Source organism: Phyllostomus discolor, chromosome 3 (assembly GCF_004126475.2).
Source record: "Phyllostomus discolor isolate MPI-MPIP mPhyDis1 chromosome 3, mPhyDis1.pri.v3, whole genome shotgun sequence".
Taxonomy (NCBI): Eukaryota; Metazoa; Chordata; class Mammalia; order Chiroptera; family Phyllostomidae; genus Phyllostomus; species Phyllostomus discolor.
Genome location: NC_040905.2, coordinates 208,027,360 through 208,039,952, shown reverse-complemented (window position 1 = coordinate 208,039,952; position 12,593 = coordinate 208,027,360). Strand labels below are relative to the sequence as shown.

At 64.5% G+C, this 12,593-nt stretch overlaps 1 protein-coding gene across 2 annotated transcripts in view; it reads right to left on the bottom strand.

Moving 5' to 3' along the window:
• Positions 1 to 820: 820 nt before the first annotated feature.
• Positions 821 to 12,593, bottom strand: part of LMX1B (LIM homeobox transcription factor 1 beta) — a 76,556-nt gene continuing 64,783 nt past the window's right edge. Inside the window, exons 3-8 of one of the 2 annotated variants that reach the window (XM_028526241.2) lie at positions 6,197 to 6,429; positions 4,225 to 4,406; positions 3,955 to 4,032; positions 3,778 to 3,844; positions 1,877 to 2,041; positions 821 to 1,584 (exon numbers count right to left, since the gene is read on the bottom strand). In XM_028526241.2, coding sequence (XP_028382042.1) covers positions 1,427 to 1,584; positions 1,877 to 2,041; positions 3,778 to 3,844; positions 3,955 to 4,032; positions 4,225 to 4,406; positions 6,197 to 6,429 — 883 coding nt within the window. In that variant the 3' untranslated portion in view covers positions 821 to 1,426. The remainder of the gene's footprint in view (positions 1,585 to 1,876; positions 2,042 to 3,777; positions 3,845 to 3,954; positions 4,033 to 4,224; positions 4,407 to 6,196; positions 6,430 to 12,593) is intronic. The other variant, XM_028526242.2, reaches the window with a different exon arrangement.

Here is a 12,593-nt window from a genome sequence, read left to right as displayed (position 1 = left end):
GGGCCAGAGGAACAGCGCCGGCCCCCACCACACACGCAGAACACAGGTGTGGCTTGGCAGGTACACGCGTGCGATGGTGGGGGGACTCGCTTACGGAAGGGCAGGGCGAGGCTCCTAGGTTCGAGGGTCTCACCCACTCATTGGACCTCGGGCCACATGAACAGAGGCAGGGCCCCTAACGCCGGGGAGGTGATGGGCCTGCTCGCTTTGGCTGGCTGATGGCAGTGGGAAGACTGCGTTGTATCTGTTCCACACCCCAGTGGGAAAGCCCAGCTGTGGGTACAGTTTTAAGAGGAAGAGCTGGAGAATCTGGGAAAACCTGCCTCTGAAAAGCACGGACTCAGGGCTGAAAAAGGCAGAGGTAACCTCAGAGGAAAAGGGCAGCTGACTTGGGGGCCTGATGAAGTAGTGAGCTCCCCGTCTCAGGAGGTATGCAAGGAGAGGCCAAGGAGGCTTGGCAGGAGCCAAGCATAAGATGAAGGGCCGAGTGGGTGGCTCGTGAGGTCCCTTTCTGCCTGGAGGTTCTGCCGTCTGGCCCGCCTCAGCCTGGGCCTGCGCGCCGTCTCTGCCCTTGGAGCAGGTTGGCGGCCGCCCTGCCTGCTCAGACAGCCCGGCCCCGATCTGGGCCGGGGCCACCGTACCTCTGAGTCCACCTGCCCCGAGTTCACCCCGTCCCCGCCCCTCCCTCCTTCCTCTCCTGTTGTATAAGAGGGGTCCCCCCCATGTCTGGCCTCCTTCCCCTTTCTAACTCGGCGGGGCTGCCCCAGGGGCCTCTCTGTCTTTCAGTGTCTCCCCGTCTCTGTGAGTGTCGGTGTCAGTGTGCACACCTCTGTACCCGTGTCACTGTCCCCACCCGTCTGCCTGTGCTGGTCTGGGCTCCCCAGTGACCCCCTCAAGGCGTCTGGCAGGCTCTTCCCACCCCTGCTCCAGGCTCTGGCTGGGGGCGGTGGTCCTGGGCTGCGGGCCTGCCTGGGGAGGAGGGGGCGGTGGGCGCTGGCCCTGGGTACATGTGCACGGCGTCTCACAGGTGACAGGCGCCACACACCGTCGTCCTGGGGCACGCACAGGGGCCCTGCCTTGGCCTAGGCCTGGGCCACGGAGGTTGGCTGGACACAGAGAGGATGTTTAAAAAAATAGAGAGAATTTAAGCTTCCCAAAAAAGATGGGGAGAGAGGAGGCAATGGAGGCCGAGGTGGGGCTGGGAGGTGAGTCGCTGTCCGAGAGCCCTGGTCCCGGGGGCGGCACGGTCTCTGCGGGCAGGACGCAGCGCCCGCCCGGGCTGCGCCCGTCTGCCCGTGCGGCTGCGCCCGGCGGGCGCTCCAGCCAGGCCCGGCTGGCCGAGGCGGCACCGTATGGCTGTCTGTAGAGTCTGCGCAGGCGGCGGGGCCGGGGCCCGTGCCCAAGCGTCCGTGCAGCCAGCTGGCTCTCAGGAGGCGAAGTAGGAACTCTGCATGGAGTAGAGCCGGTCGATGGGGTTCCCCACGCGGGCCTGCAGGGAGCCCACGTCGGAGGAGCCCAGGAAGCAGTCGCTGAGGCTGGTTAAGGAGGTATCGCTGTCGATGTCGTGGAAGATGGAGTCGTTCCCTGGGGAGCAGAGCGGGTGTCAGGCCGGGAGTGTGGGCAGAGGCTCCTGGGGACCCTGCCGGCCCTCTGGGCTGCGTGGCAGGGGGCGAGGGAGGGACAGGAGGGCCCGCGGGCAGGGCCTGCAGGGGGGCTGGGGGCGGCAGGAAGGGTCTCCAGGGTGTCCCCTCCCTGTCAGGAGGAGGCGCGCGGGCTCTGTGGGCCCTGGGCCGGGGGGCCGTCACGGCCCTGGGCCTGCCGGGCCAGGCAGGGAGCAGGGGCGCAGCTGGAGCCGGAGGGGGGCGGGGCAGCTTACCATAGGGGTTCATGTGGTCACCTGGCATTTGGGGCGGCGTGAGGCCCTGCTGGAAGGGGTCGCTGCTGCCGTAGGGGCTCTGCTCCATGGCCACGATCTGCTGCTGTGGCGGGGCCAGCGGTGTGTAGGAGGCCATCATGCCCTCCATGCGGCTCGACAGGACCTCTGGGGGCAGAGGACGCCTTCACCCGCCGGCCCTGTCCGCCCTGTCCCGGAAGCCCGGGAGCCCCCACCGGTGGACCCCAGGGGTCCCCACAGACCTCCCACGTGTCCTCTGGCCCACAGACGTCCCTCTGACCTTCTCCAGACTTCTCCAGGGACACCCCGACACCCTGCAGCCCCCCTGGGCCCACAGGACCGCTGAGCCCAGTTAGCGAAGCCTCCTACCCCTGACACATGCCAGCTCCTCCTCCAGAACCAGTTTAACAAAACCTGGAGCCCCCCCTTGCCACCTTCTCCCATCCTCCAAAGGCCCTGCTTCCAGGAGCTCAGGCCAGCCCTCGGGAGGGTGGGGGGACAGGCCCTAAGCAGGTGCAGTGAGCACCCTACATCCGGGGGCATTGAGGTGGGCATCCAGGTGGGGCCCAGAAAAGCCTTCCTGGAGGAAGAGGCCGCCCCCTGCATGTGCCTTAAAGGACCAGCAGGTGTTTGACAGGCCCCAGCAGGGGGCAGCTGGCCAGGCTGAAGGGCAGCAGCGGCAGGGAGGGGAGAAACTGCCCAGGGGCAGCAGGGAGCCGGCTGTAGGCTGGGGGGGGGGGTAGCGTGAGGAGGCAGGAGCTGAGACCTGGGGCGCAGGCTGAGGGGCCTAGAGGCTGCAGGGAGCCGGCTGGAGCCAGGAGGGGCTATGCAGAAGGGCTGGGAAGGCGGACAAGGGGTGGGGGCCGGTGGGAAGAGGAGGTCAGGCGGAGGGCGTGGGGTCCCTACGGGGGGCGGGGGGGGGCACGCGTGAGATGTGAGAGAAATCGGCTCAGAGGGACCCGAGGGACACTGAGCACATGCAGTGAGTGTGCGATGAGAAGGGTCAGAGGTCAATGGGTGGGTGGTGCTGCTGCTGGCTGAGACCTGGTGGGGGAGGGGCAGGGGTGGTGTGCGCCCCATGGCGCAGGGGCAGTGTGGCTGTGGCAGTGTGGCTGTGACGGGCTCAAGGGGACTGAGGAGCGTCCTCGGGGAGGCCGAGCCTCGGGGCGGCTGGGAACACCAGGGGACACGGCCTGGGGCGGCGCCTGCAGCTTCTGGAATCTGGGCTGTCTGGTGGGAGGGGACGGGGGAGAGCGGGGGAGGAGCTGGGCTCCACAGGGGACACAGGCGAGGGGCCCTGGTGTCGGCCCTGAGCCCCGTCTCACTTCAGAGCGGGCAGCTCTGGGGTCCCCACCCCACTCAGCAGTCCCGGGTCCCCAGGAGGCCTAGGAGACCAGCCCCAGCCCCAGATGTGGAAACAGCATTTTGGCAAAGGCTGGTGTTGGAGCGGGGCTGGCTCCTGCCCCTTCGACTGGCCCCTCCCCCTCCAGCAGGAGCCCACCCGACTACTCTACTCCCTGCCAGCTTTCTCTGGAAAGTTCCCTGGAGTCTTCCGCTGGATGCTGCTGTGGGCAGCAGGCGGATGGTCACGGGAGACGCACAGCTTAGGAGGCCCGCACCCTGGGCCGAGGCCCGGCTTCGTCCCCAACTAGCTGAGTGACCCCACAGGTCCCTGAGTCTCACTGGGCCTCAGTCTCCTCATCTGTGAAATGGGACAGCACAAGGCCCTTCCTCCTGTGTCCTGTGGTCGCTGCCACCTCCCCACGGAGCCCAGCTGGTTCCAAGGCAGCAGGGCCCTGAGCTCTGACAGCCTGAGCGGAAGGTTTCTCGTGGTCAGAGGCTGAGCTGGGCCCCGGCACCGCCCAGGCCCCGCCCCGGCTCACCTTGGCCCAGCCGCTGGGAGTTCTGCTGCTCCTGCTGCTGCTGGTGCCGCCTCGCCAACTTCTTCATCTGCAGAGGACACAGGTCGGCCGTGCCAGTCCCTGCTTCCCAACCCCCACCCTACTCCCACTTGCCTGCCCCCTACCTCTACCCAGCAGGGATGGCAGGTGGCCGCTCACCTTTGCTCTTTGGTTCTGAAACCAGACCTGAACCACGCGCACGCTGAGGCCTGTCTCTGCTGCCAGCGTCTCCCGGACCTGCCAGGAGCCAGGGAGCCGGGGACACAGGTCAGGCCCCTGGGGAGGTGTGGGGGAAGGGGGCTGATGGGTAGGCGGGGAGGTGGAGGGACGTCCCAGGCCGGCAGGAGTGGAAGGGGTGGGGTCCGGAAAGGCAGCAGGGGTGGGGTTCGGCCCCGCCCCTCCCCGCCTCCCCTCCCTGCCACCCCTCACCTTCCGGCAGGGCTTGGAGGAGACCTCGAAGGAGGCCTTGAAGGCTCTTCGCTGCTGGGTGGTGAGGATGGTCCGGGGTCGCTTGGGCCTCCGTGGGTCCTTCCCATCGTCCCCGCTGCCCTTGCTCTGGCTGCCCTGCCCTTTCGCTGGCTTCATGTCCCCGTCCTCGTCCTCACTCTTCACTGTGGGGGACACAGTCCGGGCCATCAGCCTTGAGTCCTCGAGTAACCTGCTGCCCAGTGGGACCCCATGGCCTCCACCCAGCGCCTGCTGCAGCCTCTGGCGCCCTGGACACCCCCGTCCAGAACGCTAACCTTTGGGAAAACCAGTTCCGCTAGTCTGGCACCAGCCAGGCCCCGGGGCCCAGAGAACCTCCTTCCCCGGAGCCTCCAGGGACGAGGGATCGACAGGCAGAGGCCACACTCCAGATGTTCTCACACGGGAGCGCTCGTGACCTCGACACACACACACACACACAGACCGGCACGTGGGCCCACCAAGGCTTGAGCGCATGCAGCTCACAGACATATTCATTCACACGCACACACGCACACACACAGGCAGGACGACCAGGCGTGCACACACCTGAGCAGGCGCCCACACGCGTGCATGCAGAGGCATGTGTCACCCAGAGACACCCACGGTACCGCTGCCGTGCCCCCGAGTTGCGGGGCTCAGGTGCACAGCGGAGCCTCCCCAGCCACGGGCCTCCCGCTGCCCCCACATCTAAACTGGTCTCCTTTCTCCAGGCCTGTCTTTCTCCACGCGTGAGCCCCTGTGGATGGGCTCTTCCCTCGGAGACCCCTCCTAGCACCTGGCCAGCCTCTGCTCCCCTGCAGGAGTCCAGGCAGCCACAGGCCCGGCCAGGGTGGTGCCCTGTCCAGGGACGGACAGAAGGACAGATGGGCGGACTCACCACCTCCACCGAGGGTCCTGGCAGTCTGTGCCGGTGCTGTGCCCATGGCCCTAGGCTATCCCAAGGGCCTGGCACAGAGGGGGTCACTTCTGCACCCTGCTCCCTGCTCCAGTTTCCCAGGAGTGACAAGGTGCCAGCCACCCCCAGACTTTTCCCACCCTGAGACTCTCTCCTGGACGGCCCTCCCTGCCAGGAGGCTGCACACTGGCACAGTCCCTTGGGGGTCAGAGCAGAGCAGAGAGGCGTCTGGAAATGGGGTCTTTCCCTCCATCACAGAGAGCCTCAGGCCCCCACCCATCTGGGAACGAGGGAGCCGCTCGGGGCTGCTGCCCCCACTGCTGAAGGCTTTGGGGGGGCCGGAGGCAAGAGAACGCATCAGGTCCCTGCCTCTCCGACATCAGCGGCCACAGGCCTGGCGCCGGCAGAGACCCCGCGGCACTGTGCCGTGGCGGTGCCCAAGGCGAGGAGGAGGGAGGGTGAGCACTGAGGGCCAGAGAGCAGGGTGTGTGTGTGCGTGCACACGTGCAACCCAGCGCATGTGAGCATGGGGATAAATGTGTGTATAGCCATATGCCTCAGTGCTTACTATGTATGTATGTGTGCTGGGCCACATGTGCACGTGTGTGCATGCTTGCACACCTGGGGATGAGTGTTTGCATGCTTGGGCATGTGAGCACACGTCCATGCATGTCCATTAGCCCATGCATGTACATCCCTGGGCACAGGTGCCCACCTGTGCATTTTATGTGCTTGTGTGCGTGCACTTGGGATCACATGCATGTACACATTTGCACAGGTACGCGTGCCTCCATGGCAATGTCTGCAGGTGCATTTGTGTGCCTGTGGGAGCGTGTGTGCACAGCAGTGTCCAGTGCCCTGCACATGTGCGTGTGTCCACGTGCACACTTCAGCACACATCTGAGTACAAATGCGGTGCGTCGTCTGCATGAAGCTCGGGTCCCGGGGCCACGAGCGTGCTTCTCTGGCAGGCTCGCCTCCCCCACGGCACCCTGCCCGGCCACCCACCCTGCTGCCGGCGCCCCCGGCCAGGCTCACCGGAGTCGGACTCGTCGGGGCTCACAGAGCTGAGCAGGTCCTTCTCCTTCTCGTAGTCCCCCTTGCACAGCAGCTGGCCCTCCTTGAGCACAAACTCGTCGCCCTTGCGCAGCTGCCGCTCGCAGACGCAGCAGCAGAAGCAGCCCAGGTGGTACACGCACTCCAGCGCCCGCATCACGAACTCCGTGGGGGCGATCTTCTCCATGCAGCCGCTGCACTTGGCCGCGAAGAGCCTGCGGGGGCACAGAGTGGGCGCGTTAGCCGGGCTCAGGGGCCCCTCCCAGAAGCCACTGCCAACTGAGAGCCTCTCCCTCCCACCACCCTGACCCTCCAGGCCAAGAAGGAGAAACCCTCCCTGGGCACCGAGCCATATGGGGAGGACCCCGCAACCCTCCCTACTCTTCTGGCTCACGGGACCCAGTGGCCCCAGGGTGGGCACCGGGCCCCAAATGGCCGGCTGTCTCTCCTGCGTGTTGGCTCAGGGCCCTTCCCACTCAGAGACACAGTGGCCACTAGAGGGCAGAATACAAGGTAAGCCTCCACCTCTCCCCAGAACCAGGTCTGCCCCTGCCCTGAGGGGAAGGGCAGGCAGCCCGCAGGCCCCTCCACCTGCACTCAGGACTCACTCCTCCTCCTCCCTGCCCCTCCGTCACCCCCACATCCAAGCAACCCCCACCCTGACCAGCCAACCACCCCGCACAGGCCCTTCCTCTCCTTTCGGAGCAACTGTCCCAGTCCTCTCCCTGGGCTCTGGCCCCTCCACCCCTTCAACTCACCCTCCAGGGTGACAGCCAGGAAGACCTGTCTAAGACACACACCTGGCCGTGCTGCTTCCCTGCTCTAGACTCCTCCATGGCTCCCTAGTGCCCTCAGGACAACACTGGTTCCTGAGTCTGGCACTCAGGGCCCTCCCTGATCCTGCCTCTTCTTGCTCCCTTGGCGGCCCCTGGCTGTGCCCCATGGAAGAGCAGCATCGCACTGGCCTCTCTCTCTCTGGCCCTGGGCTTGGCCAACACCTGCTTAAGCCTCCCTTCAGTGTTAAGCATTGCCGCCAGGAAGAGGTGTATTTACTGAGCACGTAGGGCCTGCCAGCCGCCATTCTAAGCACTTTGCCTGCGGAGACACATGGACTCCCTGCACCCGCCCTGTGAGACAGGAAGCACCAGCCATCCCATTGCAGGGCTTAGGAAACTGAGGTGCTGACAGGTGCAGTCACCTGCTCAGAGCCACACGGGCAGTACACGAGGGAGCGGATGCTGAGCCTGGAGCTGATCCTGTCCCTCCAGGACACAGCGGACCTGTGTCCCCTCCCCAAGGCGGGGCCGCGTGGGGGCGGGCAGGGAGGCCTGAGCAGCTGGGCCCCGCCCCTGCCTGCACCTACTGACCGCTCCTCCCGGCGGCCCGCCCCCGCCACGTGCCCTGCTCTGTGGGAACTCGGCCTCAACAACACTTTGATGGAAAAATTTATGAAGAATCAAATTATTGCTGCTGGGAGGGAATTAAAACCATTTTTCATTCCCCGAGTCCCCGGGCCACGTCTGTGGGCGCCACCTTGGGAGCGCCGCGCGCATCCCATCCCTCTTTATGGCCGCCGCCGCAGGCGCGGATCGCAGCTGCAATTCTCCGCTAATCGGTGCCGAGCAGCCGTGAGCGAGAGCCCGGAGCCCTCGGCCCGCCTCCCTTCCCGGGGCTGCCACTGGCTCCGCCCACGGGCAGCGGGTCAGGCACGCTGGACAGGGCCTCTCTGCCTCCTGCCTGCTGCCCCAGCCCCGGCCAGGGCGCTCCAAGTGGGGGCATCCTGGCAACCCTGCCGCCCCCCTAGTCTACCCAGCAGGCTCCTACTCATCCTGCAATGCCCAACTCCAACACCGCCTCCTCTGGGAAGCCTTCCTGGATGGCCCAGTCATGGGAAGGTGGCCTCCTCTATGCTGGCCTGAGCTTCTCTGGCCTTAGTTCCTTCTGCCATAAAGCGGGGTGTCAACAGGACATCCCCCAAGGGCAGTCGCCAGAATTCAGTGACACTAGGCACGTAACTGGGTGAATGAGGACCACGTTGGAGTGAAAGGCTGAGCCCCTGGCAGCTCCCAGCTCTTTGGTGGTCCCACAGGCAGGGCCTTGCTCCACCTGCGCCTCAGGGAGGCCGCAGGGAGTGTTTGTGAAGCAGCGGAGTGAAGGTTTGGGGTGGGCGGAGGTTGCGGACAGGCAGAGCGGACCCCACCGCACCCCAAGCCTGTACCCCAAGCCTGTACCGTGCACGACTCTGCGTGAGGAGCCTGAGCTGGACTTCGGCTTCAGTTCGGCCCTCTGCCTGGACACCTCTGCTCGGGCTACCCCCTGCCCAACTGTCCACGGCGGCCTCGGGCGGGGGCCGGCCCGGCTCTGCCAAGGGGCCGGGGCAGGAGCCAGGTTTGCAGAACCCGCTGCTCTGGCACGGACAACGCTTCCGTCCCGCCCCCCTCACTGCCCCTCTGCCCCCTCCCCACGCTCCACCTCCTGTCCTAGGGTTCCCACTAAGGTCTGCAGCTGGCCTCGGTGGCCAAGTGGACAGGTACTGGCCACATCAATGTGCCAGCTGGGCCAGGGGCTCCGGCAGAGGCCAGCACACCTTGGGTGACTCCCCAGGGGAGGCCTTCTTAGGTGGGGGGGGCGGGGCAGCGGGGGGGGGGGCGGTGACCCGCATTTGCCGCCACTGCCACCGTGCAGGCTGCGTTCGTTCGGAACAGCCTCGCTAATGCCTTGGCAGTGGGGGGTCGATTGCTACTTTCTCCAAACTCATCAACACAATCTATTATTAATACTTCTCCAAAGGCTCAGCGCCGCCATTACGGAGGCAGCGCCAGCCACTCGGGGCATCATCTGTTATCTAGATTGCAAAAACCCGGGAAATAAAACAAGCGGCGCACACTTTATAAAGGGAATGTGCCATCCGTTTGGTCTCTGAGCATCTCTCCTCCCAATAAAACATCAGGGGGGACACATGAAATACTCGCTCCCAAGTATGGGGTGCCTTTGTCTACCGTGCAGGGGTGAGAGCTGCTAATGGCATGTGTGGGAGGGGCCGGGGCACCAGCGGGGTCCCCTCCTCGCCCCCTCAGTCCCTCCCACCATGGAGGGATTGGTGGAGAAGCAGACCCAGCCACGGGAAGGTGGCACTGGCATTGGCCCAATGCCTGGTTCCACCACTGCTGGCTGGTGACCGGGCAAGTCATTTCCTCCCCGCCCCAGCCTCAGCTTACTGATCTGTAGAATGGGTTCATCAACACTGCCTGCTTCTCGGGGTGAGCACGCAGTAAGTTGTCAGTCTGAAGCACGGGCACAGAGGGAGGGGCCACTGGGCGGGGCAGGCCACAGGAGAGCCGAGGTGCACAGCTGGCGGGGTGGGAGGTCTCCCAGCACCGCCCCCCCGACCAGGGGCACAGCAGCCTGGTGTGAAGGGCCCTAATCTGGTCTCAGTCCTGACTCAGCCACTTGCCTGCTCTGTGACTGTGTGACCTGGGGCAGGTCAGAGTCTCAGTTTCCTCACCTGTAAGGTGGGGACAATAGTCCCCACTCCCGAGACTTGTGCTGGGGATTCCAGATGGAAGTGTCCCCGCTGCCCACGCTGAGGTGGGCGGCGGGGACAGGACAAGCCCTGGGGTCAGGGCATGGTGGGGGGCCCTGGAGGAGCGGCCTGCCCTCCCGGTGCTCCCCCACCTCCCTGCCGCCACCCTCCCTGCCCCCTCTCCCAGTCCAGAAGCTCTAAATCCAAAGGGCAGCTTCGTGATCACGTCACGGGCGAGTGAGCTTGCTGCAGCCCACAGAGCCCCCGCCCCCATTTTTCACGTGAAGGGCCAAGCCCTTCCTCGAGCTTCCCTGCCGCCTGGGCCGCCATCCCCTCTACCCCGATCTTTGCCCCAAACACCCGCCGACGGAGGGACTTGGCTTGGGCGGCCCTTCTTCCAGAAAGCCCCCCTTCTCCTCTCCAGTCTTAGGTAGGTAGGTGCCTCCCTCTCCGAGTTTCCTGTCCTCACGCCGCCCGCTGCCCTGCTCCATGTTGTGGCACTTGCAAAGGGGACTCCGGTGGACACATCCCCAGGCCCGCCTTCACCTTGGTCACCTCTGTATCTTTGGTACCTCACACAAAGCCCCGAGCACTCCGAGGTGAGCAATGCATGTTTGTTGAATGAATACAGAACCAACCACTTTGGTCCTGCTCTGCCTGTGAAGCAGGGCAGGCAGTCCCCACCCCCACCCTGGTCTGGTGAGAGCCCTGGCGACCTGCCCTGGGAAGGCAGTGTCCTGTGTCGGGGGCGGGGGGAGGGTGGTAGGCAGTGTCCTGTGTCAGAGGAGAGGGTGGGAGGTAAGTGGGACCGTGGGAGGGGTGGGGTGCAGGAGCGCCTGTGTTCCCACCCTGGCTCCATAATTTTCTGTGTGATGTTGGTTAAGACATTTAACATCTCTGAGCCTCAGTTTCTTCATCTCTGAAATGGGAGTGACGGCGCCTACCTACAGGGCTGCTGGGAAGGAGCAGGTGTCTGCCTCTCTGTTGTCCCATGTGGGCCCAACACGCCTTTGTCGGTCCCCCTCGTTGGAGTCTCTGAGATTCTGCAGAGAGGCCCCCCTGACACCGGGGGGGTTTCCAGGTCCCACCCACGCCTGGCTCTCACGAGCACCCTGGGTTCTGGACCGGCCCTTCCAGCTTCTGTGTGGCCGGAGCCGGGCGGAGCACTCCTGGCGCGCGGTTCTCTGCCTCGTGAGCACTACTGAGCGCCGGTAAAGCTCGGCTACCGCCTGCCTGCACGGGCTCAGTGCGTGCAGAACTTCCAAAGGCAAGACTCTGTCCCCTCCCCACTTCACAGGCGAGCACACCAAGGGGCAGAAGGCAGGTTGCTCGTTCAAGGTCACGCAGCAGCCTCCCTGCTCTGTGCACCCAAGGGTTCCTCCGCTTGTCAGTCTCCTCACCCTGTGCTGGGAGCACCACACCCACGCCTGTCTGCCCTGAGGCTCTGGACGCCGTGGGGCAGGGGCCGGATTCACCCTGGGTGCTCTCTTCTCAGCAGGAGCCTGCTACCCAGTAGCTGCAGCTGAGTGTTTGCCTTTTTCTTAAACCAAACTGAACATCGTCCCCTCACACACAGCGCCCCACCCAGGACCGTCTGTGACCGTGGAGCAAAGAGTCCCCTTTGAGAGACGCCCTTCCCCGGACAGTCCCGGGCTGTAACTTATCTCACTCCCTCTGAGTGTTCGGTTAGTGCTCAGTTTGTTAAACTCGTCAAACTAGTAAACAAAACCCTGAAGCCAGTTTTTTCTGGTGCATCTGAACATGGATTACAGATCTGACCGATTAATTTCTCTTACACCATTGACAACTGCAGGGAGGCACAGGGCTGGCTGATTCTCCCGCCTCTGACAAAACTGGTCTGCTAACATCCTGGGGGGCTCGGGCATCTCCTCTTTTCCTCCAGGGTCTTCATGCGCAGATCTTGGACCACACGGCACGCGTGCGCCAGGCCTGGGGTCCTGGCTCTGCCCCTCCCTGGCGCCGGGCCTGACACAGTTCCTTTCCCTCTCCGAGCCCCGGTGTCCCCGCTGTCTGATGCGGGTAACGGCCGGGCGCGTGGGGTGGGTTAAATGTGTGGGGGTCACGGTCCCTGCCACCATCTCTTCCAGCACCCTAGTCGCTGCACTGCCCACCCCACACCCCATCACCGGAGTTTACGGTACGTGTAGCCCCTTGCTGGGTTCTCAGTCCAAGAGGAGCCAACGATTTCAGGGTAAGTCCAGCCACCCAACTGTGGCGTGCAAGGCCCCACGCCACACTGCCCCGTCACGCCCAGCCTCGGATCCTCTGCCGAGTGGCCAGGCTGCTCACAGCTCCTGGGCCACAGTAAGTTCCGTCCCACCTCATAAACACTGACAATCCCATCTGCCGCCAAGGCCTGTCTTCTCTCTCCTTGTTTCTTGTTTAAACTCCTTTTCACTCTTCAAGACCCACTATAAGTGCCACCTCCTCTGTGAAGCCTTCCCTGATAGCCACAGACCCAGATATTTGTGTGTCTGAAGCCCCCACTGACCTAGAAACCAGGAACTGGGTCTAATTCACCCTCACCTTCCTGGGCTCTGGCACTGAGGAGGTGGCTGGCGAGTGTTTGTTGAATGAATGAACAACCTTGTGGGAAATGGAGTGAGCAGCCAGGTGGGACAAGGGAACATTAGGTGCTCTGCTTCTGGGGGGAGGGGTCTGAGAAGGCTACCAGGTGACAAGACAAGTGAACTCGCCCTCCCCTGACCCCACCCCTTTCACAACTGTACAACCTGGGGTCGGGTCCTTCCCACCAACGGAGCTGTATACACAACTCTTGCTGGGCTGGGAGCCCCGCAGCGGAGCCCCAGCAATGCCCTCATCCCTGCTGCGAGG